General features: G+C 38.5%; 1 protein-coding gene across 1 annotated transcript in view; it reads left to right on the top strand.

Moving 5' to 3' along the window:
• The first annotated feature begins 4,288 nt into the window (after positions 1-4,288).
• Pkhd1l1 (PKHD1 like 1) overlaps positions 4,289-26,011 on the top strand; it is a 140,231-nt gene continuing 118,508 nt past the window's right edge. Inside the window, exons 1-6 of the mRNA XM_051202508.1 lie at positions 4,289-4,400; positions 6,221-6,310; positions 13,806-13,950; positions 14,883-14,991; positions 17,202-17,259; positions 24,751-24,844. Of these exons, the coding sequence (XP_051058465.1) occupies positions 4,328-4,400; positions 6,221-6,310; positions 13,806-13,950; positions 14,883-14,991; positions 17,202-17,259; positions 24,751-24,844 (569 nt within the window). The 5' untranslated portion in view covers positions 4,289-4,327. The remainder of the gene's footprint in view (positions 4,401-6,220; positions 6,311-13,805; positions 13,951-14,882; positions 14,992-17,201; positions 17,260-24,750; positions 24,845-26,011) is intronic.

The raw sequence follows: 26,011 nt of genomic DNA on the forward strand, positions 1-26,011 counted from the left end.
TACACATGCACACATACACATTTAACCTGTTTAAAAAGGCAAATGTTAATGAAGGTGAGGCTCAGGAGAAAGAACAACTGGAATGGACCAGGTACTTAATCTTAGCTAAGTAAAAATGTAAAATAGGACACAAAAGGTCCTGAAAGATGTCTCACAGAGTAAAGGCACTTGTCCCCAAGTCTAGTCCTCTGACTTTGATCCCTGGGTCTCACAAGGTAGAAAGGAAGAGGTGACCACTACAAGTTGCCTTCTGATCCTCAAATACTCACTGTGGACCAGGCACCCATGCCTACACATGAACATTCACACAAATAAATTAAAAAACAAATTAATGTGGATTTTAAGATGTTAAAAAATAGAATACAATTGAAGTAATTGATATTATGTGTAAAGAATGACTATTGTATGGCGCTTTTTAGACCACAGCTCACATGTCTGAAAAGCTTTAGAAGAATCATAAAAGCTGGCCTTGGTGATGGAGGCCTATATCCTAGCCATTCAGGTGGCTGAGGCAAGAGCATGCCAAGTTTTGAAGGCCCATCTGTAACAGGAATAATAAGTGATCCAGCAACAGATATTGGGGTTCAGGCTTCAAGCTGAAGATCAGAGAAGCAAAGCAGCCAGCCACTAGCTCTCACCTCTACCTCAGGCTGAAAGGGCTGTCCTGTTCTCAAAGTGGCTGGAGAGTAAATCTCACATGAGACCCTTTGCTTCTTCCTTTTTTATCTATCAGATCCTGGGATTAAAAGCATGCGATTCCAATTCCAAATGCTGAGATCACCTTTGTGTGAGCTCTGTTTCTGTTTTAGACTGGATCAATTTCTCATAGCTCAGGGTGACCTTGAACTAACAGAGATCCATCTGCCTATTTCTCCTGAGTCCTGGGATTAAAGGTATGTACCATCACTGCCTAGCTTCTATAGCTAACTAGTGTGGCTAACTTTGCATTCTGATACTTCAGGCAATCTTTAGCAAATCATAAATAATATATCACCACACCTATCTAGGCTACAAAGTGAGTTCTAGGCTAGTCTGGGAAACTTAGCAAGGTTTTCCCAGACTTAAAAACAAGCAAGCAAGCAAACAAACAAACAAAAACAGTGTTAAGCATATAGCTGGGTGGTAGAACACTTAAGCTACCATGTGCCGAACCCTGGGTTCATTCTCAGTACTGTTACCTCACCCCCACCCACTGTGTGGAGGGAGAGAATAAAAGAAAAAAGAGGAATCTTAAAAACATCAAGTGTTAAGGGTAAATTAATTGAGCATCACTCTGCTGATGTGCCCGGAACACAGCACTGTTTTCCTCTTTGTTGTAAACTGGACCATCTTCTCTGCAGGAAAGCTTGCCTCACCCAATGATGCCTGCTAGAGGCAGTGACTTCTATATACAAGAACCAAGTTTTTCAACTGCTTTTCAAATCTTTTCATAATTCCTTCCAGCATCATTTTCAGAACTTTAATACTACAGGCATTTTAATATTCTGTTAGTAACATTTAGCCTTGTCCTCAAATCCATTTTATGTTGTAAATTCAAAAGCATCTGGCTGGGGATGTATCTCAGAGGTAACAGTTTGCATAACATGAAAGGGCTCCTGGGTTTAATTCTACAAAGGATAACACGGAAGTATCTGTAAAAAAATTATATTTTAGGTAGGCCTCTCAAAGTTTAATTCGGGTTAGCTTTGATACAGAATCATCCAAAGGAATCAAAGTAAGCAATTCCATGAAACAAAAACTCCACATTAAGTTACTTTGGTTACTGTTAGCTTCCTGCTTACTCTCTGCTTCTATCAAAGAGTATGGTGTGGTGTGGTGTGAGTTGAAAATGCGGGCAATGCTGATTTTCAGAAAGAACATAGGAAAAGGAGATTTCTGAGGTCACAATGCATGTGCGGAGAGCCCCTGATGTGCTCCTCAAACTAACCCATGACAGTGGTAAAGCAGTGATCTGAAGGTCAGTTTGCAGACAACTGTGAGACAGACATATGAATGACCAGGGTGATGAATGTTATTTTCATAAACTCAGCTCAGATCCTCAAAAGCAAGGGATTTATCTTATTAATTTCAGAGTTGTCATTGATAACAAACATGAGTTTAATTTGAATTTCAGATAATGTGAAACTTTTTAGTATAGGTTATATCCTAAATATTGCATTGCATCAGATATACATATGCAAAGGAGAAAGGAAGTGTTGTTATTATCTTGAATTCAAATTATACATTTGGTTTCAAAATTAAGTAGATGGTTGCTTTATCTTGTCAAGTTTTCCTCCAAATGCTATCTCTCCCCTATCCTTCAACCAGCTGGGACAGAGTTTGGAACATGGATTGCTGCTTGGAGTAGATGAATACTATGGGCAGTGGCCTTGGACAAGGAGCTTGTTAAAGTGAGAAGCTATTTTGAGAAGTGTAAGAACAAAAAAAGTTCAGGATTTTGCCATAATATTAAGAAAAGATAAAGGTCTAAGTGGGTGTGGTGGCACAGGCCTGTCATCCTGTCACTTACAAAGGCTGAGACAGAAGGATCCAGAGTTTGAGGTTAGCCTGAGCTGTATAGTAAACCCCTGTCAGAAACACACGAGCACACACACACATACACACACACACACACACACACACACAAACTATACACACACACCCTGACATACACACACACATTGTTTTTATATTTACATAATGAAAATTGTGTTTATTTCTAGGAAACATGGACAAGAGGGGAGGACACTCATTAGAATGAGTTAAAAGGGATGTTCACAAAGCAATAAGTTGAGAAATAAAGAGTTTTAAGGGTATATAAGGGGTGGGGGGGGAGGCATGTCATGGAAGAAAAGTGAAAAGTGGAAATCTGAACAGAGAATTTAAAATGTCTAGTTGGGAATATTTTTCAAAATTACAGTTATCAAAACTGGAAAGTATATGGATAGCTAAATTCTGAAATTTTTTAAAAATTCTGGATTTTATTTAATCGCCATTCTCATTTCATTTCACATACTTCCTTTGCTCAGACATATGAGATTAATTCTTGGCACTGTGATGCTAGGACCATAAATCTGAAGCATGCAATTCTAAGTCTGTTCATTTTATTTTATGAGTTTGGTGTTTTGCCTGCATGTATACCTGTGTACCACATCCACGCAGTGCCTGAGGTGGTCAGGAGTAAAATCCCCTGGAAATGAAGTTACCAATGGTAATGAGCTGTCTTGTAGGTGCTGGGATTCGAACTAGGATCCTCTGGAAGAGTAGTGGGTACTCTTAACCACTGGACAATTTCTCCCTTGCATGCAATTCTAAAACATGAACATCTCCCTCATAAAATGATTCTACTTATGCAAACAAACCCTTCCACTCGTCTTTTAGCTCTCAGTCCATAGTCATCCCCCTTAAGCATCCTCTAAGAATAAGGTGCCTTGGCAACTAGGACGTGTGGAGTAGAGGGAGGAAGGGACTGTCAAGGAATCGTGAGGCTAGACTATTAAGAAAAGTGAAGATTGTGGAATTGCCTTGGGGAGCACCCAGTAGTTGTGAGAACCACGAAGTCCAGATGTGGGCTCCGAGGGTTCTCATTCTTTTGGTACCTGGCACCCTTATGCACAGGACTGCAGTGCCTGCTAGCCTTCAGCCCAAAGAAAGCTTTCTACAGGGATCTACCTAATGAGGCAGGCTCTGGGTTGACTAAGCATCCTGGCTCCAGGAACAGAGCTAAGTCCTCACTCCAATGGGTGCATACCCCTGAGCAAACTGCTTAATGTCTCTCTGCCTCGGCCTACTATGACTGCAGGGACAGTCCTAGCAAGGAAGTTGCCAACTGTGAGTTAATGTGTGCTCTGCCACAGACATGGGGGTTTGTGCAACTTTGAGCTATCAGTTAAGTTTTTATCTTCAGCTGAAGGGGTCAGAGTGGGGTCTGTGTGTTAGGTGGTCATATCAATAACACATCTCGGATGAGCAGGGTAAACAAATAAAAATACATAGCTCCAGGTTTTAAATAGAGGAAAATAACATGGGGGGTGGTTAATAAGAGAAAGTGTGTGCTTGTGGGGTGTGTGTGTGTGTGTGTGTGTGTGTGTGTGTGTGTGTGTGTGTATTTGTATACTGTGTGAACTCCCAAAGGCACAGCAGGCAAGCTGGGGGCAGGGCGGGGCAGGGCGGGGCAGGGCGGCTGGGGCGGGCCTCTGTTGGCCAAGTTCTCTTTGACTGGGGGACAGAGGGGGGGAGGAGACTGGGTGGGGGACGGACGAGTGCCATGCGCAGGAGCAGCGTCTGTAGCCAAGTCTCATCACAGGAGGCTGCTGCGAGCCAGAGGCTGGTGCAGACAGGCTTTGCCATGGGACACCTGTGGCTCTCAGGGACCTGGTTTCTCTTGGGGCTGTTTCCCTGTGCAGCAGATTCCCTCACAGGTAAGCAGTCGGGAAGGTAAAGAGCCAATCCAGGCATCCGGGCTCCACGGGTCACAGAGAGGGGACCACCTTCCACCTGCCCTGGGCAGAGGCACTCCCGGGAACCTGGGGTCCTGGAAGTAAGGCCTGACCCAGACAGGCCTTCTGACACAGTACCGAGGCGGTTACTGAGAGAGACTGAGACAGGGTCCAGAAAAAGACACCACGGACAGGGCTAGCTCGGAAAAAAATCTGCTCTTAACAAACGTTACTAGGGCTGGGGTTTGAAGGGAGGAAATGCCTTACCCCCCTTCAAGATGACACAGCTGAACGGAGACTAGTAAAGTTGCTTGGTGATGGGTGAGGGCCAGTCAATAGACACCACTTGAGTTCCCTCCTCCCCTTGATCGGCTTGGGTCTCTTTCCCTACTGAAGGGAAGACTAGTGCCAGGAGACCCGCAATGGGTTGTTTTGGCAGGTGTCAGTCAATTACAGGGTAAGCTGCCCTGTAATTCAAAGCAATCCCCAGGAGAGGGCTGGGGAGAAAGTGATAAGAAATTGGAGTTGAGAGCTAAGATAAGGAGAGGATGAAGTTGAGATAGAGGAGGAGGCAATGTCTGGAGATAGGATCCAGCTCCCTCCACAGGCTCTCTTAGCTCTCTAGGGGCAGGCACTGGAAGTAGGAATATTGCAACATGTGGCAAACTCGAGATCTATGCTAACTTGAAGCTCACAGGCCTTGGTTCTGGGTGCTAGTGCCTCCTTTATACTGGGCAGCTGTGGCTGCCATCCACCAAGTCTGTGCTATGAGCTTTCAGCCCACAACAAACTATGCAGTCATAAATTCCTTAACCTTTTTTTTTTTTTTTCCCCTAAACATCCATTTCAAGGAATAACTTCTGTGGTTGTTCTTTGGCTCTTAACATTTTCTCCTTACTCTGATCACTCGTTTTTTGCTTCTGGTTAAATTACCACTCGAAGCAGAAAATAAAACACTGCACATTGTATTTCCAACTCATGTAAAAGAATTTCCAGCAGTTCTCCAGAGAAACAGGTGGTTTGCTCTGCTGGTCCAACCACTCCTGTTAGAAACTTTCTCCTGTTTCTCGATGGTAGATCTAGGTTGACTAGTTCATAATTACCCTTTAAGATGCTACAGAGGAATCCCATTCTAGAAACCAGTGTGGTCCCAGATATACCAGTGACTTGTTTTTTTGTTTGTTTGCTTGTTTTTTTTTTTTTTTCCCCAAGGCAGCCAGAATCCTGTGACCTTTCTGCCATTTTGTATTAAGCTAGACTTCAGGGGAATGGGTAGTACTCACATGCACTTCTCTATCTGCAGGAAGCTAAGCCAGTTTGATGCCAGGATCAGTGGCCTTCTGCTAAGCACTCAGCATCATTAGGACACTGGAAAGCTGTTAGGAATTATTTGTCATTCCTAAAGTGACAGGAAACACTTCAAATGCAGCATTTGTCTTTGAACCTCTTTATCACTGCACTTATGCCTTGATAGCAGTATATTTCACCATGCAGGGGTTGCCTGTGCTACATAAGCCACTGTGTGTAGTTCTAGATCTGACGCTAGTGCAACATGACATATGGTTAAGGATTTATGAGTTTGTTATAATATGGTAGAAAAGAACATCGAAAATGGTTGTTTTTCTTCCTCTTTGTAAACATGAGGACCTTCTTTATACAAGGACAGTGAGTGCTATTAAGTGATTTTAAGTACTTAAATCCCTGTTTGGGCATTGGTTCCCTTTCATTCACGAACGTAAAATGTGGTACATGGAGTGTAGATCATGATTGATTCACCACTCCCATCTTTGTGTGTCTTGCAGATGGCTCTGAGACAATCCCCAAAGTGACAGAAGTTATACCTAAGTATGGCAGCGTGAATGGAGCGACAAGGCTGACTATCAAAGGGGAAGGTAGGGTTGGCCCGTGTTTTCCTCTCTTAATTTTGTGGCACTGGAGTTGCACTTTATAATTCCACAGAGCTCCGGTTTCATACATTCCGGGCGGGTACTCTTCCCTTCTTAAGAGTGTGATGGTTTAAAGTAACCCCCAACACAAAACACACACCGCTGACAGAGTTTCTGCACTTGACCAACATCATTGAAATCTCCCTCCCTGATAGCAAAAATAAATAAATAAATGAATAAGTAAGTAAAATAAACAGCAACCCCACATCATTGCCACCTTGATCACCTGGACTCTAATTACAATGACTTGCTTGGCACTGAAAGACTTGGATTTAATTGTTAAAGTGAAGAGAAAGGAACTCCAGATCTTTCTGTCATTCCTCCCAGGTCTGGTGATCTCACTCATTCAGAGTTTGAATTGAATATGCTGGGGGGTGGAGAGGCGGGATGCTGATAGAGAAATGGGATGTTAATGAAAGATGTAAGATAACAGAAAGGAAAACATGGGCTCCCTCCTGCTGCTACCTAAGCCCTATCGTATGCTTCATCAAGACATGAGTTATGTATGATGCTTTCCTCTTGCCTGGTCTCAGAATGAAAGTATAGAAGGCAGATAGATTTAAAGTGCACTTCCTTCCAAGATGAAATAAACATATGTTCTGTCAGCTGTCAGGTCTTTGTAATAAACATGGCAACAGTACTCGGGCCTGTAGGAAATGTTTAAAAAACATAAGAGACTCGTAAAAAAGAAAATACACCAACACAAACCTCTATTTGGTCTTTAAAACAACAAATAAGCCTTTGGAGTCAGACTTTGACGTAAGGAAATAGTTATTATCATATATGCTAAAATGTGTCTTATTACTTTTATCACTTTTATAAAATTCAGTATCTTGATGACAATTTTAAAATGGACTATATTCCTGAATGCTGAGCAATACACATAAATGCCCCCCTTTTTTTGTATGCAGTTAGGAGTGGGAAACTGTATTGAATATTTTTAAGACATCTTAATTTTATCTTCTTCATATTGTAAAATGCTGTTAGACAATGTACTTCGTGGCTATTAGGTTTCATCAGAAGTTTAAATGCCACAAGAGGAAAGTTCAGGTTAGAAGAAGAGCAAACCAGCATATGCCAACATTGCCTTCTGTCTCCCAACCTGAACTCCTGGTGCAGGAACCAAGGCTAGTTTAGCAACACAGCATCAGAACATGTCTGTTCAGAAGTTTCCAAAGGCACCGTTCTTAAGCTATAATCTTTACCCTTTTGTGACCCTTGAGGCAGCCATGCTTAGATTTCTCAGCAATGAAGCATAAGGCATTAAGATAGATGTTTCCCTTTTTCTCCCCATCCCTTTTTTTTTTTTTGAATACTTTTGGCAGAGTATGTAGATGACTTACATCCCATTTGAATTGGCGACACCTACATCCTCACTTTTCCCTCTCTCCCCTTTAATTACTCTCTGTGGCTAACTGAAACTGTGTTGGTATCTGTCATTCTTTCCAAGCTGAGTCTAAATAATGTTTTTGCTACTTTATAGAAACAGGGTTTAGCATGGCAGGTGTCAGGGATTGTGAGCAGGGGTGATAGGTACTGGCCAAATTGTACAAAGTTTTAGTTATAAGAAATGTGTACAGCCTAGAGGTCTGTTGTACATCATAGTATCTTGACTGGTGACATTATGATTTGCATACTTAAAGTTTGCTAAGGGACAAGATTGTATGGTAGGAAGAGACGTTCAGAGATGATGGATATGTTTGTAGAATTGATAGTAGTGATGTTTTATGGATATGTTAAATCTCTAGACTGATTAAATCATTTATATCACATTAAGTCTGTATAATTTATTATGCTAATTATACTTCTGTTAAAAAGTTTTAAACAGAAAAATAAATTTAATACAGGTTTTGGGATGTCTGTGATGTATAAAGAATTTGTATAAAGCAATGATAATGAACTCACACACCAAAGCTTGTGAATGAATATTTTATTTTTATAAAACTTATTATACAGTATAGATTTGGAAGTTGAGTTCTCTGTGATTCCACCCACTAGAAATCTGACTACTGACACTTCACAGTATTTTATGACTTCTGGCACATAAAAGACAAAAGTTTTCTGGGGATTATTTTGTTCAAAGGCTATGCTTTGGAGCTGAGGTCTGTGTTGTTCAGTGGTGTCTTACTTGACCTGCAAACCTGAGACCCTGGACTCCACCCCAAGCACAGAAGGGAGAAAAGGCAGTGGAGGGAAGCAACTGGGTTGTTTTTGAGAGGGCAAAGATATATGCAATTATAGTATTGAGCCAAGCTGTTTTAAACAATGATGTCACAGAAGTAGCATCCCTTCTATGTTAACTGACTTGATGACAATGGTGATTATTTGGATAGTCATGGTGTATCCACAACTACATGGATTTTGTTGCTTTCGAACCATAAATATTGTTAGGTTGCCTTCCAAACTTAGTTATCAAGTCTCTGTTTTCCAAAGTTGCTTCGACGTGGGGAGCTTTGCTTACTCTCCTCTACCTCCCTGACAATATTTGGCATACACATTGTGTTGAAGCATTCAGTCATAGATACTTTACATTTCGGAAAAGACAGGGGTTTTGGTTCAGTCCAACTGGCTTTTAATCAGACTTCACATTGGAGCACGTTAACTCTGTGATCGCTGGCTTTCTCACAGTAAAACAGGTATTTCCCAGCTGCTGGTTCTCATGTGTCTGTGGGACAGGGTGACACAACCCAGGCCCGTGTTACAAAGTCTGTGCTCTATCCATTGAGCTTTTATTTTCCTTGTTCCATATTTATAGGCTTGGCTTTATTCTTCCCCCTATTCTCTGTGCCTTTCCTTCTACAACATTTAAGGACATCTCACTTTTAGAAACCAAGACAGCCTACACTGCATGACAAAGACCAGTTTAAACAGCACTGCTGTTTTCCACGATAACAATATGGGTGTAACTGCTGGATTGCTGCTATCAGGGCACCCAGCTCTGTGTACCTGGTAACCCCTGTCTCCCACATCAACACGTAAGGAATTTCCATCCCAAAACTCATCCTTTCTGTTTCAGGGTACACCCAACCCTTCCTGTAATCGTGTGCTTTGGAAAAATTCCAGAGGTATCAGCATTTTTACCCAATGGCTTATTTAGAGCATACTTATGATTAACTTTACTAAATAATCTGTCCTTTTTATTCCTTGGGTGACAACATCAGACATATTTTTTTCTGCATTTCTTTTTACTAATTTTTTATTTTTATTTTGCCTTGTTGACATGCATGTGTGTGCATCACATGTGTACCTGGTATGCAATGGAAGCCAGAGAGGGGGTCAGATTCTATGGATTGGAGTTACAGGTGGTTGTGAGCTGCTATGTGTGTGCTGGGACCCAAACCCAGGTCTTATGGAAGAGCAGTTAGTGTCTTAGCTACCAAGAAATCTCTCCAGCCCCATTAATCTGTGTTTTTAGGGCAAAATATATAATTAAAATGTTTAAAGATCTTGCTAGTTTCTTTCATGTTTTATCATTGGTTTTACTTAGACAGCTTCACCCATTTGTGCTTGATATTTTAGATACTCCTACGGTAAAATCAATCTCATCATTTGATAGTATTGTTATTGAATATTGTACTTGGCTTCAGAATGCCAAAGTGCAGACCTGTGTTAGCTTATCATTGATGCAGCATGTATCCAACATAAATATAAACACATGTGTCATATCCTGAAGCATATCAAAGTAAAATGTTCCATTCTTTTAGTTTCCAGCAACCCTCCTGCATGCTCAAAAACTCAATGTGAACCCCAAAGATAAGCAGAAGTTGGCAAAAGAAAAAGATTGGGTTTGCAAGTGCTTGCCTTGGGCTTTTTATGTATTTTTTTTTCACAACCCTCTTTTATTACTAACTGCCTTTATAGTCTTAGACCTTCAATGATAGTAGCTTTCATGTTCAAGATTTATAGTTGTGTTTTATAAACCTTGCTGAATAAGTTGTCTCACTAAGATTTCAGCTTTGAGGAATAAGGTCGCTATCCTTCGCTGAGTTTCTTCTTACTTTCAATGCTCAGGAAAGAAAGGGTAGGAGAAGAGCTGAAAAATAGAGGATGGTGGAAGTTGAATTTGCCACCATAATAATACTTGCTGGGTCCTGAGTTATTTTTGAAAGGGATGTTCACACTGAATCTAAATGCTAGAGTTTTGTGACAACAGCAGGTAATTAAACAACTCCTACATGAGATCTTGTTAAGCTGGTACCAAGTTAAGCACTATACCCCACTGTTTAGAATTCTGGCAATCCAGCAGCAGAGATGATGGGGCTTTTCTGGAGAACAAGTGAGCTTATAGGTTTGTCTAAAGTCAACCTGGCAGGAAGTGCTGGCATTGAGACTCCAAGCCAGGAGCTGGCAGTCTTAAGCCTGGACTCCTTCCATTAGAAGACATCATCACAAGTGGCTTTATCTGTGCTGGAGGCCAGGGACTTGGGGTGTGATGGGCATCTGTCACAATGAAGTCTTGCTTCTAGCCCTGTGCTAAGCTAAGCTTTATTGCATGCATGTGATCTAGTGGACTTTTGTAGAACAATGAAAATGTCCAGTTATTAAACAAGGAGTCACACTATACTTTTCTGGACTTACTGATGTTTCCTAACATTAATTAGTATAAGAAATAGGATATTTTTGTCACAGTATCATTTATATTATTGCAAGTAGTATTAACCACAGGAATTAAAGTTTAGTGACCTTTCACAGTTCATTTTTTTTCTTGTTCATTGATATTAAGTTATTGTCATGGGGATATATTCTGAAGGTAATCATGACATGAAATGTAAACAGCTTGTAAATAGGTATTAATGACTTAAAATAAAAATTTGGGTAATTTCAAACTCACAATTAGTCAAAAATTTTTTCATAGTGGTATTTTAAAATTAAGTACTTTGGTATTTTTTGGAAAATATTCTTAAACATACATATTTTAAAATTCAAAATTTATTAATTTTGGTTCTTAATCAATTTGAACAAAACTCTAAGGGATACAATTTATAGAACAATTCCATCAATGTTATTATTTACCTTTATATTAGAGTAGTAGTAAGTGCCCTTTTAACATTAGTTGAAGAGCACTGAAAGTTGTGTTTTAATTAATCAGTTATCTAGTGAGTCTTACTCATTGGATTAATTTCTTAGGTTTATTTTTAGTTAATTTTAGTTATTAGTTAATAGTTAGTTTTAGTTAATATTATTTAACATCATAAAATATTTTATGCATCATAAACTTAGTCTATCTTCAATTACTCTTATGTCTACTTTCTCCTTTCCATATAAGATTAAACTAATAAATAAGACGAAACTAAGAATTTTCTGTTTGGCACTAGCTATTTGCTGGGTTCAGTTTTATTGTCTTCATCAGTCTAATGATAGACTTTCATTTTGCCTACCAAAAAATAACATCAAAGGAACATCCCTAGCCTCCTTCCATACCTGCCTGCCATCTCCAACTGTAATCCAAGTTCTCTTACTCCTTTTATATTAAATTTTCTGAAAAATATTAGCAAGCTTTGTCTTCTGTGCTTATTGCCTTCAATGTTGTCTTAAACAAATCACTAATCTGAACTTTTTTCCATCATTTGCTGAGAAGTTCATGGTCAGAGTATCAGTGAATTTAGGAAAGTCATTCATCTGCATCAAAGCCTCAAGTATTTCTCTACACACAGAAATTATCCAAACCCCTCAGGTTCTCCTGTTTTTTTCATTCTCCTCTTCATTTTCATACTTCAACTTCTCTAACCATAGCTTCCATTACTTGGATCTACAAACATGGTCCAACCACTGCCTTGATACTTTCCATTCCCTCTACCTTGTCTTTTAGATATTTTTAGGCCTTCCACCCTCTGAAAAGTTCCCATGACCATCTTTATCATATGTCTCCCATCTCTCTGTCACATAATGCCATCACCTCTGATTTCAGTCATGGATGCCACAGGGTCACTATGAATGCTGATCTCCCTTCCACAGCCAGTTTCTCCCACAGTTTGAGATGTAAAGATCATACAGACTGTGAGTTCACATGCAGGAGAGAGTGGTTCAGCACTAAGTGATAGCTGCGTGACTCCAAGGTAGGAGCTAAGGATTATGCATGGTCTGGAAGGAAAAGCATTGAAAGATGAGAATAAGAAATCCATAGAAATGAGCAGGTGAAGGGATTTATGGCACTGAAATCCGAGTAGGCAAGTCTATGTATCAAGCTAAACTCCCATGAGAGAGTGTGTCACAGAAAGTGGACCATGGAGGCTAACTCCATGACTCAAGATCCTGGCTTTCCTCCCCGGTCAGCTCAAGGCTTGTGCAATAGGTCTGTGAAGACCAGCCCTGTGATGGAGGCTGAGCATGGTGAAAAATAGGTATTGTTTTTCACCAAAGCTATCACTGACTGTCTTTTCTGCCAGGAGGAGATAAATCTTAGGCTATCTATGCTGGACTTAAACTTGATGTCCAAGTTCCTGGGTAGGAAATGCTTCTCCCAAGGATTACAACATGGGTTTTGACCTTAACTGAGTGGAAATTGCCAGTACTACTTACTAGATTAATTTCATCAGGCATTTTGAGTACATGGTAGAGATAATTCATTCTGCTTATCACAGAGAAGTAAAAGTGTTTTGCTTCATGATATCGAGAAGGAGTTTTTCTGGAATTTATGGTATTTTGGAGGCATATCTCTTGGCTCCCATATCTAAGGATAACTGTGAAAGGGTAACTGCAGCAATCTAATTCATCAAAGAGAAGGAGATTAAGAATTCTGACCACAGAGAGATGAAGGTTGCTGGCACCCTGTTAGCTTGTGGCACTTGATAAGGATGGGAGGCATCTATAGTGAGAATTAGGAGTTCAAGGCCAATCTGGAATGTATGATATCATTCATTAAAAAAGAAAAGAAAAACAAATGAGAGAGAGGAAGGAAAGAGAAAAAGAGAAATGAGAGAGAGAGAAAGAGAGAGAGAAGAAAGTATAAGGCATAAAAGTTTTATGTAGTGTAAGAAATAGTGTCTACTCAGTCCTTTAAAAAGAGTTAGCTTTACATACTCTTCTTAATTTATTTCTAATCACAACATCAGCAAATAGATTTCTGTGTGCTTTGGCTCACTCTGTGCCATTCTTCTTTGTTGCCTCAAATAGCTTCTCTGATGAAGTTAAGTAGAACATTAGAGCCTATATAGGAAGCTTCATTATATAGGATTGTAGAGATTATAAACAAAAGAAAGTGTGATCGCTTGCTTGCTCTCTCTCTCTCCATCTTATGTGTATTTAACAAAATTTTTCCAAGAATAAGTTAAGATCAGTATCTATAATCTCAGAGTATGAACACAGGGTTAAGTATAAAATAAATTTAACTTCTTCCTTCAGTAATGTTTGTTATTATGCTATGAATGGTTTGATATTGGGCTATAATTGTTACAGCTCAAGAAATAGAATGTCATTAATAATAATTTCATTACTTCTGCAGGTTTTTCTCAAGCAAATCAGTTCAACTATGGAGCTGACAATACTGAGCTGGGAAACCATGTGCAATTAGTTTCATCTTTCCAGTCAATTACTTGTGATGTGGAAAAAGATTCAAGTCATTCAACTCAAATTACATGTTATACTAGGTCTGTTTAAATGTGCCTTTAATAATGCTATTGTCATTATGTCAGAAAGCAGTTATGTAGACTGTTGTTTTAATAGTTTGATCACGCTGCCTATTACAGAAAATACTTCTGGTTACCAGTCATTATATTTGATTTCACAATAGTGATATTAGTTTATACCTTTATTATGGTCAATCATAATGCTCTTTATACATGATGTCATCATAACTATATAGTCTACACTCATTCTGTTGTTATTGGCACTATCATTTTTATTATTACTGGACTCTTCCAAGAAATGAATGATTGCTATTAGTAATTAGTAATGATATTTCTCAAAACATCCAAATCATGCTGGACTATTCAGTTTAATCAACTTATTCAAGTATTCCTATATTTACCACAATTAAAAATGATCATTTTGTGTGGTGATATTTCAAGTTCTTTGCTATCACTTCAAACTGATCTGTGTTATTAATAATTTAGGGGAATTTTGAACCATTTTAAAATGCAACTTCTAATACCAACTTAAACACATGTTCTGAAGGTTTTTTATCTGCATTAGGATTGCTGCCTGTTTGGGGGCTCTAAGAACTTTTAAGGGCGACCTTATTAACAGCTTTTGAAACACACAGCACAAGATAACTGAGTGTACCCGGGTGGCACATTTTATATGATTAGTATTGCTGGATGTGGTACCATTTACTTTACTTTTTAATACAAATGCATATGCCTACCCACAATAAACATGTGTTATGTGGTATTGTAATTGGCAATTTAGGGTGGTTTAGAATAAAGTTTTTTTTCATAATATAAAATTGGAACTCACAGTAGTAAGTTATGTTTTGAGACTTTATTTCAACAACTATGTAGACGGGAGCAGTATTTTTCATTATCAGCACACGCTGAAAGGAGTTACTGTATGTCTCATGTGTTCTCCATTTGTTTCCCAGAGCAATGCCAGAAGATACCTACACTGTTCGAGTCAGTGTGGATGGGGTGCCAATCACAGAAAATAACACTTGCAAAGGCCTCACCAGCAACTGGGCATGCAGCTTCAGTGTACGTAGGATCTTTTCATGACCAATAATTGAGTTTACTCCTTTCTCACAAAAGTGGACGCTTTTAGTTTTATAGATCATTATCCATGTCCACATTAAAAGATGCATTAATGAGTAGCAAAATGTAATGTTCTATTTGAACTGGCCTCCACAGTGACTGAACCCCTTTCACTGGGACTTTGTTTCCATCTCCTTTATCGATGAGTTACATGCTCACACTCTCAATTCATTTTCCTGTTCATCATTTCCCCCCCCTGCTAAATTCTTCTCTTGGTTTGATTTTCTCCTTTGTTTCTTCCAAGGGAACCAACCCTCCATTTTAAATAGTAAAGTCAACTATTCTTCCTTCTATATTATTACTGATGTAATGACCTAAGGAACATATTTATGCCTCAAATTTAAGTTTTTTATAAATAATGGTATTCATGAGCATATGCTTCTTATACATTCTTTAAATGTTTCAAATTGTTGATTATTGGATACCAAAATGTCCCAGTGCTACTTAAGAAGACACATTTTGTTCATTAGCTGTGTTTTTACTTAATCAATACTAACTTTTTTCACACACTAGTAATTGTGTCTTTTACTGTCTATCTCTGATTTTGCTTTGCAAAAAGAAATGGACATGTTATTTGATTGATTGCTCCTAATGATCAACATATTATTTACTGTATGTCTGGCAGTGTTCTAAGTATTTAGTGATTATTAACTTTTAGCTTATACAGCAGTCTCGTTTTTGGATGCTCATATTTTTATCTCTAAAATCAATGTAGGGAAGACTTTTATTACTTACACATAATCACATGACTAGTAGGTGCTTGAGCTTAAATATCAGTTTGGGCCGTTGACTCTATCCCCTTCTTCACGCATGTATAAAAAGTAGGTATTTGTTTCTAATTTGTTGCTGTAACAAACCATCCTAACAGTGGCTTGCTATACAAGTAGCCTATCCTACAGGTCTGTAGATCAGAAGTCTAATGTGGGTCTAAGTTGGCAAGGTGTCTATGAGGAGCAGCATTCTTTTCAGAGACTCCAGAGGGAGAACATGTTTCCCTGAGTTTTCTTGCTGCTGGATGATGCCCACACTCCATAGCTCCTGGTCACCTCCCATTGCCTCAAAACCAGGCACGGCTCCCAATGCCATTTCAAGGGCAGCTACTTTGCAGTCTTCAGTCTACTTGTAGCCATCTGTATGTACCCTAATGTATTCACAGATTGGAAAAGCCTTTGGGGGCTTTTGTCAGAGGTATTGGAGTTTCTGTCACACTGGCGACCTCCCTATAATTAAGAATTACATTGTATTGCTCTAGAAGATTATCATTTGCATAGTGATTAAGACTTGTAGAGATTTTTCTACTTTTCATTTTTATGTTTTGAAATATACTTTGCTACTTATTTTTCCTCAGAAGATTAATCAAATGAGGGTCTTAAAAATGTATTTCATCCATTCCCAAAAGTCTTTACTGGAGGGCTAATGGTGTGATTTGGCTTACACTGCTTACAAAAGGACATTTGACCTTTAAAATTCCAGACTACAAATGTGATGAAATACAAAAAAAAAAAAAAAAATATATATATATATATATATATATATATATATATATATAGAATAAAGAAAAGATCTTGGAAAAAAATGTACTAAACCTATTTTTTTTCTTTTTTAGATTTGTTTTTTAAAATTTCATTTTGCATTCCAACTATAGTTCTCTCTCCCACCCTTCCTCCTGGCCCATTTGCCAACCCCCTCAACTCATCCCCATCAACTCCTTCCACAGGGTAAGGGCTCCCATGGGGAGTCAACAAAGCCTAGCCCATTAAGTTGAAGTAGGATCAAGCTCCTCCCTCCTGCATTAAGGCTGAGCATGGCATCCCACCATAGGGAATGGACTCTGACAAGCTAGCTCATGCACCAGGGATGGATTCAGGACTCCCTCAAACAGACCCAGTTATACAATTGTCTCCCACATGCAGAGGGCCTAGTTCACTCCCAAGGAGGCTCCATAGCTATCAGTCTAGAGTTCATGAGTTCCCAGGAGTTTGGCTCAGCTGTCTCTGTGGATACCATGTAAATTTCATTTTTTATCTGAAAAATTATATTGACAGTCAGATTGTAGGTAATGTTGAAATACAAATGATACAAAAACCAGAATCATGAAATTAGGATCAAAATAGTTAGGAATGCTAATTGACATGGTTATTAATATTTTACAGGCAAGAAGTTTTAGAACCCCAACAATAAGGAGCATCACACCTTTGTCTGGGACTCCAGGTCTGTTCTATGGCATTTGAAACATTTTGGGGTTTGTGGCAATTGATTTATTTTTAGCATAAAGAAGCATATTTAATATAAATATTATTTTTCTGATTACAAAGATGACTAATTTAACAATTATTTTCAAAGGTTGAATATAAATCACTAGTGCTTTTTCCTTGTCAGTGATTTTAGCCAGTTTCTAGTGTTCAGTATCATAACATTATCTTAACAGTTTTGGTTTTATAGAAACCCATGAGAATGCTCTTTTCTTCTTCAGTCTGGCCTAATGGAAGTCCTAATTGTTATCAAGAATTTTGTAGCAGGCATGGTTCTATATACCTATAACTCCAGAACTCAGGAGATGAAGGCAGGAATTAGCTGACAAACAATGACAATTTGTTTCAAAAAGGTTAATTTAAAAAATAATAACTGGTTGTAAATCTTCCTTCTTTTTTTAAATTTTATTTGTATATTACATATCGATCCCAGTTCCCTCTCCATCCCTCCATTCCTTTCTCCCTCCCTCCTTCCCTCTTTCCCTCTCTCCCCCCCTCACATGCACCCCGACCACCCTTCCCTCCCATCCCCCCCACTCCACATGTTGGGTGATGCCATTCAGGAGGCGTCATCTAAATCTGTCAAGTCATTTGAAATAGGGACTAGGACTTCACTCCTGTCTCTAGGTTAAGGGAGAATCCCTCCATGGGGGATGTGTCTGCAAGGTCCTTTTGTGCACCTGGATCCACAGTCTAAGGTCCCTTAGACTTCTAGCTGAGACCCATGTTCAGGGGGTCTAAGTCAGTCCCATGCTGGATTCCCAGCTATCAGTCTGGGGGCCCATTAGCTCCTCAGTGTTCAGGTCCGCTGTCTCTATGTGTTCCTGCAGTGTGGCCTTGTCCTCCCTCTCTGCACCTGGATTCTAGTTCGATTCAGTTTTTAGTTGTGGGTGTTTGCTTCTGTTTCCCACAGGTATTATATGAGGGCTCCATGATGGTGGATAAGTTAGTCGTTGATCTCACTTTCCACTGTTGCTCAAATAGTTAGTTGGAGTCAGTCTTGTGGGTCTCAGGACATTTCTGTAGGTTCAGTTTTCCCTTCAATCCTATACTGGCTTCTTCTTTTATGTTCTCTCTCTCTCTCTCTCTCTCTCTCTCTCTCTCTCTCTCTCTCTCTCTCTCTCTCTCTCTCTCGTGCGTGCGCTCTCACTGTCTCTACTCTCCCTCTCTCTCTTTTCTGTCTCCTATTCCTCCCCTGACTCAATCTTCCTAGTCCCACATGCTTTCCTCTCCTCCCCTTCTCTTTCTCCTAGTTCCCTCAACACTCACTGCCCATGTGCTCTGGAGAACTTGACCTTTCCCTCTTCTGTGAGGGACTTTATATGAATCTCTTAGAATCCACCTTGTATCCTAGTTCCTCTGATGGTGTGAATTATAGGCTGGTGATCCTTTGCTGTAGGTCTAAAATCCATATATGAGCGAGTACATACCATGTTCCTCTTTTTGTGACTGGGTTACTTCATTCAGGAAGGTTTCTTCAAGTTCCATCCTCTTGCCTGTGAATTTCAAGATTCCATTGTTTTTTTCCACAGACCAGTATTCCATTGTGTAGGTGTGCCACATCTTCTTTATCCATTCTTCAGTTGAGGGGCCTCTAGGTTGCTTCCAGGTTCTTGCTATTACAAATAATGCTGCTATGAACATAACTGAGCACATGTCTTTGTTGCATGGATGTGGATCATTTGGGCATATGGCTAAGAGGGGGATTGCTGGGTCCTGTGGTAAACTGATTCCCATTTTCCTGAGGAACTGCCATACTGATCTCCAAAATGGCTGTACGAGTCTGAACTCCCACCAGCAGTGGAGGAGTGTTACCCTTTCTCCGTATCCTCTCCAGCATAAGTTGTCATTGGTGTTTCTAATTTTAGCCATTCTGGTAGAAGCAAGATGGTATCTCAGAGTAGTTTTGATTTGCATTTCCCTAATAGCTAAAGATGTTGAGAACTTTAAGTGTCTTTCAGCCTTTTTGATTTCCTCTATTGAGAATTCTTTCTTCAGTTCTGTACCCCATTTTTAATAGGATTATTTGGTGTTTTGTTAACTAGTTTCTTGAGTTCTTTGTATATTTTGGATATCAGCCCTTTGTCAGATGTAGGATTGGTGAAAATCTTATCCCAGTCTGTAGGCTGCTGTTTGGTCTTGTCCACTGTGTCCTTTGCCTTACAGAAGCTTCTAAGTTTGAGGAGGTCCCATTTATTAATTGTTGATCTCAGTGTCTGTGCTACTGGAGTTATGTTCAGGAAGCGATCTCCTATACCAATTTGTTCAAGGGTACCTCCCACTTACTTTTTCTAACAGGTTCAGTGTGGCTGGATTTATGTTCAGGTCTTTGATCCATTTGAACTTGAATTTTGTGCATGGCAATAGACATGGGTCTATCTGCAATCTTCTGCTCACCATCATCCAATTGTGCCAGCACCATTTGTTAAAGTTGGTTTCCTCCCCCCCCCCATTGTATACTTTTAGCTATTTTGTCAAAAATCAGTTGTTTGTAGGTGTGTGGGTTAATATCAGGATTTTTGATTCAATTCCATTGGTCTACTTGTCTATTTTTGTGCCAATAACAGGCTGTTTTCAGGACTATAACTCTGTAGTAGATAGAGCTTAAGGTCAGGGATGGTGATGCCTTTTGAAGTTCTTTTATTGTAAAGGGTTGTTTTGGCTATCCTGGGTCTTTTGTTTTTCCATATAAAGTTGATTATTATCCTTTCAAGGTCAGTGAAGAATTTTGGTGGGATTTTAATGGGGATTGCATGGAATCTGTAGATTGCTTTTGGCAAGATTTCCATTTTTACTATGTTTATCCTACCTATCCAAGAGCATGGGAGATCTTTCCATTTTTCTGGTATCTTCTTTAATTTCTTTCTTTAGAGTCACAAAGTTCTTATTATATAGGTCCTTTACTTGTTTGGTAAGCATTACCCCAAGATACTTTATGTTGTTTGTGACCATTGTTTTGTAAAGGGTGATGTTTCTCTGATTTCTTTCTCAGCCCCTTTGTCATCTGTATATAGTATGGCTACTGAATTTTTTTGAGTTTATCTTGTACATGCTAGTTTGCTGAAGGTGTTTATCAGCTGCGGGAGTTCCCTGATAGAGTTTTTTGGGTCGCTTATGTAAACTGTCATATCTTCTACAAATAGAGAAAGTTTGACTTCTTCCCTTCCAATTTGGATCCCCTTGATCTCCTTTTGTTGTCTTATTGCTCTAGCTAGAACTTCAAGCACAATATTGAAGATATTGTGAAGAGAGAGAGAGAGAGAGAGAGAGAGAGAGAGAGAGAGAGAGAGAGAGAGAGAGAGGGAGAGAGAGAGAGAGAGAGAGAGAGAGAGAGAGAGAGAGAGAGAGAGAGGACAGTCTTGTTCCTGATTTTAGAGGAATCGCCTTAAGCTTCTCTCCATTCAGTTTGATGTTGGCTGTTGGTTTACTGTATATTGCTCTTATTATGTTTAGGTATGTTTCTGTTTTCCCTGATCTCTCCAAGACCTTTATCATGAAAGGGTGTTGAATTTTGTCAAAGACTTTTTCAGCATCTAGGGAGATGATCATGTGGTTTTTCTTTTTCAGTTTGTTTATATGGTGGATTGCATTAATAGATTTTTTAGTATGTTAAACCATCCCTGCAACCCAGGGATGAAGCCTACTTGGTCATGGTGGATGATTTCTCTGATGTATTCTTGGATTTGGCTTGCCAGTATTTTGTTGAGTATTTTTGCATCAATGTTCATCAGGGATATTGGTCTGTAGTTTTCTTTCTTAGTTGTGTTTTTGTGTGGCTTGGGTACTAAGGTGATTGTGGCCTCATAAAAAGAGTTTGGTAATGAACCTTCTGATTCTATTGTGTGGAACAATTTGAAGAGTATTGTTATTAGCTCTTCCTTGAATTTGTGGTAGAATTCTGCCCTGAAGCCATGTGGCCCTGGACTTTTTTGGTTGGAAGGCTTTTGATGGCTGCTTCTATTTCTTTAGGGGTTATAGGTCTATTTTAGTTGTTTGTCTGTTCTTGATTTAATTTTGGTAAGTGATAGTTATCCAGAAATTTATACATTTCTTTGAATTTTGAAATTTTGTGGAGTACAGGTTTCAAAGTATGACCTGAAAATTGTCTGGATTTCCTCTGTATCTGTTGTTATGTTCCCCTTTTTGTTTCTGATTTTGTTAATTTGCATGTTCTCTCTCTGCTTTTTGTTAGTTTGGATAAAGGTTTGTTTAGCTTGTTGATTTTCTCAAAAAAAAAAAAAAAAAAAAAAAAAAAAAACAAAGAAACAAAGCAACTCTTTGTTGCATTGATTTTTTTTTGTATTGTTTTCCTGGTTTCTATTTTATTGATTTCAGCCCTTAAATTGATTATTTCCTGATGTCCACTTCTCCGGGGTGAGTTTGCTTCTTTTTGTTCTAAGGCTTTTAGTTGTGCTGTTAATTCTCTAATGTGACTATCCTCTGTTTTCTTCATATGGGCACTTAGTGCAATGAACTTCCCTTGTAACACTGCTTTCAAGGTGTCCCATAAATTCTGGAATGTTGTTTCCTCCTCTTGTTAAATTTTAGGAAGTCCTTTATTTCTTTATTTCTAGTTTGACCCAGGTATGGTGCAATTGCGTATTGTTCAGTTTCCATGAGTTCGTAGGGTTTCTGTGATTTGTGTTATTGTTGAATTCCAATTTTAAAGCATGGTGTTCTGATAAGATACAGGGGACTATTCTGATTTTTTTTTATCTGTGAGATTTGTTATATTGCCTAGTATGTGGCCAATTTTAGAGAAGGTTCCATGATGTGGAGCAGAGAAGAAGGTATATTCTTTTGTGTTTGAATGGAATGGTCTCTAAATGTCTGTTAAACCCAATTGAGACATAACTTGTTAGTTCTTTTGTTTCTTTCTTAAGTTTCTGACTGGTGGTCCTGTCTAGTGGTTAGAGTGGAGTGTTGAAGTCTCCCACTAAAAGTGTGTGAGGTTTTTATGTGACCTTTGAGTTTTAGTAGAATTTCTTTTATGGATGTGGATGCCTTTGTATTTGGGGCATAGATGTTCAGAATTGAGACTTTGTGCTGATGATGGATTTCTCCTGTGATGAATATGAAATGACCATCTTCATCTCTTTTGATTACTTTTGGTTTGAAGTCTAACTTGTCAGATATTAGGATAAACACACCTGCTTGTGTCTTGGGTCCATTTGATTGGAAGATCTTTTCCCTGCCTTTTACCCTGAGATAATATCTATCTTTGAAGCTTAGATGTGTTTTTTTTGTATGCAGCAGAAGGATGCATTCCATCTTCGTATCCATTCTGTTAGTCTGTGTCCTTTTATAGGTGAGTTAAGACCATTAATGTTAAAGGAGAGTAAGGATCATTGATAATGCTTGTTTGTTGTAGATTTGTTATTGGCAGTGGTATTGTGAATATATTTGTCCTGCTTTACCTTTGGGTTCTGGTAAAATGGGATTATCTATTGCCTATGTCTTTGTGAGTGTAATTAACTTCCTTGGGTTGGAGTTTTCCTTTCTGTAGGACTGGATTTGTAAATAAGTATTGTGAAAAATCTGGCTTTGTCATTAAATATCTTGTTTTCTCAGTCTACAGTGATTGAGAGTTTTGCTGGGTATAGTAGCCTGGGCTGGCATCTGTGGACTCTTATTACTTCCTGGCCTTGAGAGTTTTCAGGGCGAAGTCAGGTGTAGTTTTGATAGGTCTGCCTTTATCTGGACTTTTTCCTTCACTGCTGTTAATAGTCTTTCTTTATTCTGTATGTTAGGTGTTTTGATTATTATGTGTTTAGGGGGTCTTTTTTCTTTGGTCCAGGGTATTTGGTGTTCAGTATGCTTCTTCTTATACTTTCATGGTCATGTCCTTCTTCAGATTGGCAAAGTTTTCCTCAATGATTTGGTTGAATATATTTTCTGCACTTTTGAGCTGGGCTTCTTCACTTTCCTCTATGCCTATTATTCTTAGGTTTGGCCTTTTCACGGTGTCCCACGTTTCCTGGATGTTTTGTGTTAAGGATTTGTTGGATTTACGATGTTCTTTGGTCGATGAATCTATTTCCTCTAGTTTATCTTCAGTGCCTGAAATTCTCTCTTTCATCTCTTGTATTATGTTGGTTATGCTTGTGTCTATAGTTCCCGATCATTTTCCCAGTTTTTCTATTTCCAACATTCCTTCAGTTTGTGTATTCTTTATTGTCTCTATTTCAGTTTGAACTGTTTCCTTTACCTGTTTAATTGTTTTTTCTTGGCTTTCTCTATTTTCTTTAAGAAGTTTGTTCATTTCTTCCAATTTTTTGTTTGTTTTTTATTCCATTTCTTTATGGTATTTTCTCATATCGTCTTTGAGGGCCTCTATCATTTTTATGATGATAATTTTTAAGTCGTTCTCTTCTGCTTCATCTGCTTTGGGGTGTTTGGGTCTAGTTGGTGTGGAGTCCCTAGATTCTGGTGGTGTCATGCTTGTCTTTCTATTGTTAGGTGTTTTTTTTGTATTGCCATCTTTCATCGCTTCTTCCAGTAGGTGTAGATGGGGTCTCTTTCTCTCTTTCTCTCTCTCACTTAGTTGGGTCAGAGGTTGGATGTCTGTAGCTCTTGATGGTCCAAGCTCTCTAGGAGGTCTCTTATCAGGCATGGGCCCAGCAATGGGAGTCAAAGATCAGGCTCCAGCCAAAGACTGGTGATGGGGATCAAAGATCATTTATTTGGATCAAAAAAAAAAAAAAAAAATGACACAAGATCTTGCTATGTATCCCTGGTTGGCCTGAAACTCATTTTTTAGAGCAGGCTGGGCCTAAGTTTACAGCCGTTCTCCTGTTTCTGTCTCTAAGTGTTAGAATCCCAGGTGTGAATCACCATACCTACTTCTTGCCTTAATTTCATACTAGGAATTCTTTGTTTCAATGATGTTAAATGTTCATATTTGTCATTATGTGGGAAATATATTTTGAATTTATAATTTGCTTTAAATTTTCATTAATAGTTTTCTGTGAAGTAATTTTCTTCATTCAATCTGTACATTTTAATATCTCCTTTTCCTTTGTGTTTATGCTAGGGAAGACTATAACATCCTGACTATATAAATGTGACATAAAACTTCCATCTAGTTTTTAGGAGTTTTTTTGAATTTCATTTTTATACTAATTTGTTACTTTAAGTTACTTTTTTTAAGAGTTGAAATAAATGGGACATTTTTCTTTTCAAATTAAATATTAACTCAAGTAATATTTACTAAATTCATACTGTTATTCATTTTATAGCACATTAATCTATAATTCCTTAGTGATGTTCGTTCATGTTTTATAGTATCTTGAGCTATTTCAAAACGATGCTGGAAAATAGTGTTGAACAATCAATATAGGCATCTAGATTCTGGTTTTACTGGGAAAATCTATAATGTTTTGGAATGAAATGTAGAGATAGATATTCTCAACCAGAACCAATTTGAGACTTTGGCTTGTTTTGCTTTTAGGTACATTGATAACAATTCAAGGCAGGCTCTTCACTGATGTCTACGGAAGTAATACTGCGTTGAGTTCAAATGGAAGAAATGTCAGGATTTTGAGGTAATCTTTTATTGTGGAAATATTGCAATATTATTATAGCTTAAATACAATATCCTAAAAGTAGTAAGAGTCTTCAAGATATAAAAGCCACCTACAATTGGATGGAATTGGTCAGGGTTCAGTCAAAGAGAAAGAAAACCAGACTATAGTTGATTCCTTCTTTTCTCGTCTGATATCACTCCTTTTTCTATGGAGGCGGTCAGTAATAATCAGGATATAGACACAGAATTTCATTAATAGACAACCCCATTCCTTATCCAGCTGCATTTTACTCATGCAAACATACCCAAGGCCTGGAATGCATAGCTCAGTGAAGGTTCATAGTAGAATTCAAAGCTTCTAACACTAATCTGCACCCTTCTACTGCACTGTGACATAGGGGAGAGTAGAAGTAGGCACAGTCAGCGGCTCATGAGCATCCAGGACTTTAGTCTTGCTTGCTTTATTTACCTGCTGTGGGCCAGTGGGTTAGTCCAATAACAGCTGTCACATTTTGGGCTGGAGACCTTTGCTGTCATGGAATGTTTTCTCTATAGCATACATGAGGTTATCTCAATCCTTCTTTTAAAAGAAAATATTTATTATATATATTGTGTTCTGCCTGCATGCATGCCTGCACAACAGAAGAGGGTACAAGATCTCATTGCAGATAGTTATGAGTCACCATGTGGGTGCTGGGAATTGAACTCAGGATCTCTGGAAGAACAGTCAGTGTTCTCAACCACTGAGACATCTCTCCAGCCCCTCAACCCTTCCTGAAAAGATGGAAAGGTGTCCATCTCCTACCTAAGGAAGTGTGGCTGCCATACTATTGTTTCCAATACTTGTCTAATACTTGTATTAGACATATGAACTGACAAAATAAATTTACAATTTGTATAGCAGTTAAAAGATTTGTTAAATACTAAAAAGGTTATAGATCACACTTTTACATATGTGGTTTTCTAACAAGCAATGCAAAGATTTGTACTAAATGAAACTAAAATGATTTATCTGGAATATTGTGAGTGAGAACTTTCAATTAAATTAGGGTAGTATATGATGTTTTACAATCATTTATAACAAATCTCTATACATAGGAAAATAATTACAAGAGGAATATTTTATGTGCAAAATTTAGTGTAAGTAAAGAGTATAGAAAAAAATGCTTTGACTCAAAAAAAAAAA

This window comes from Phodopus roborovskii, unplaced genomic scaffold, assembly GCF_943737965.1.
Source record: "Phodopus roborovskii unplaced genomic scaffold, PHOROB, whole genome shotgun sequence".
Taxonomy (NCBI): Eukaryota; Metazoa; Chordata; class Mammalia; order Rodentia; family Cricetidae; genus Phodopus; species Phodopus roborovskii.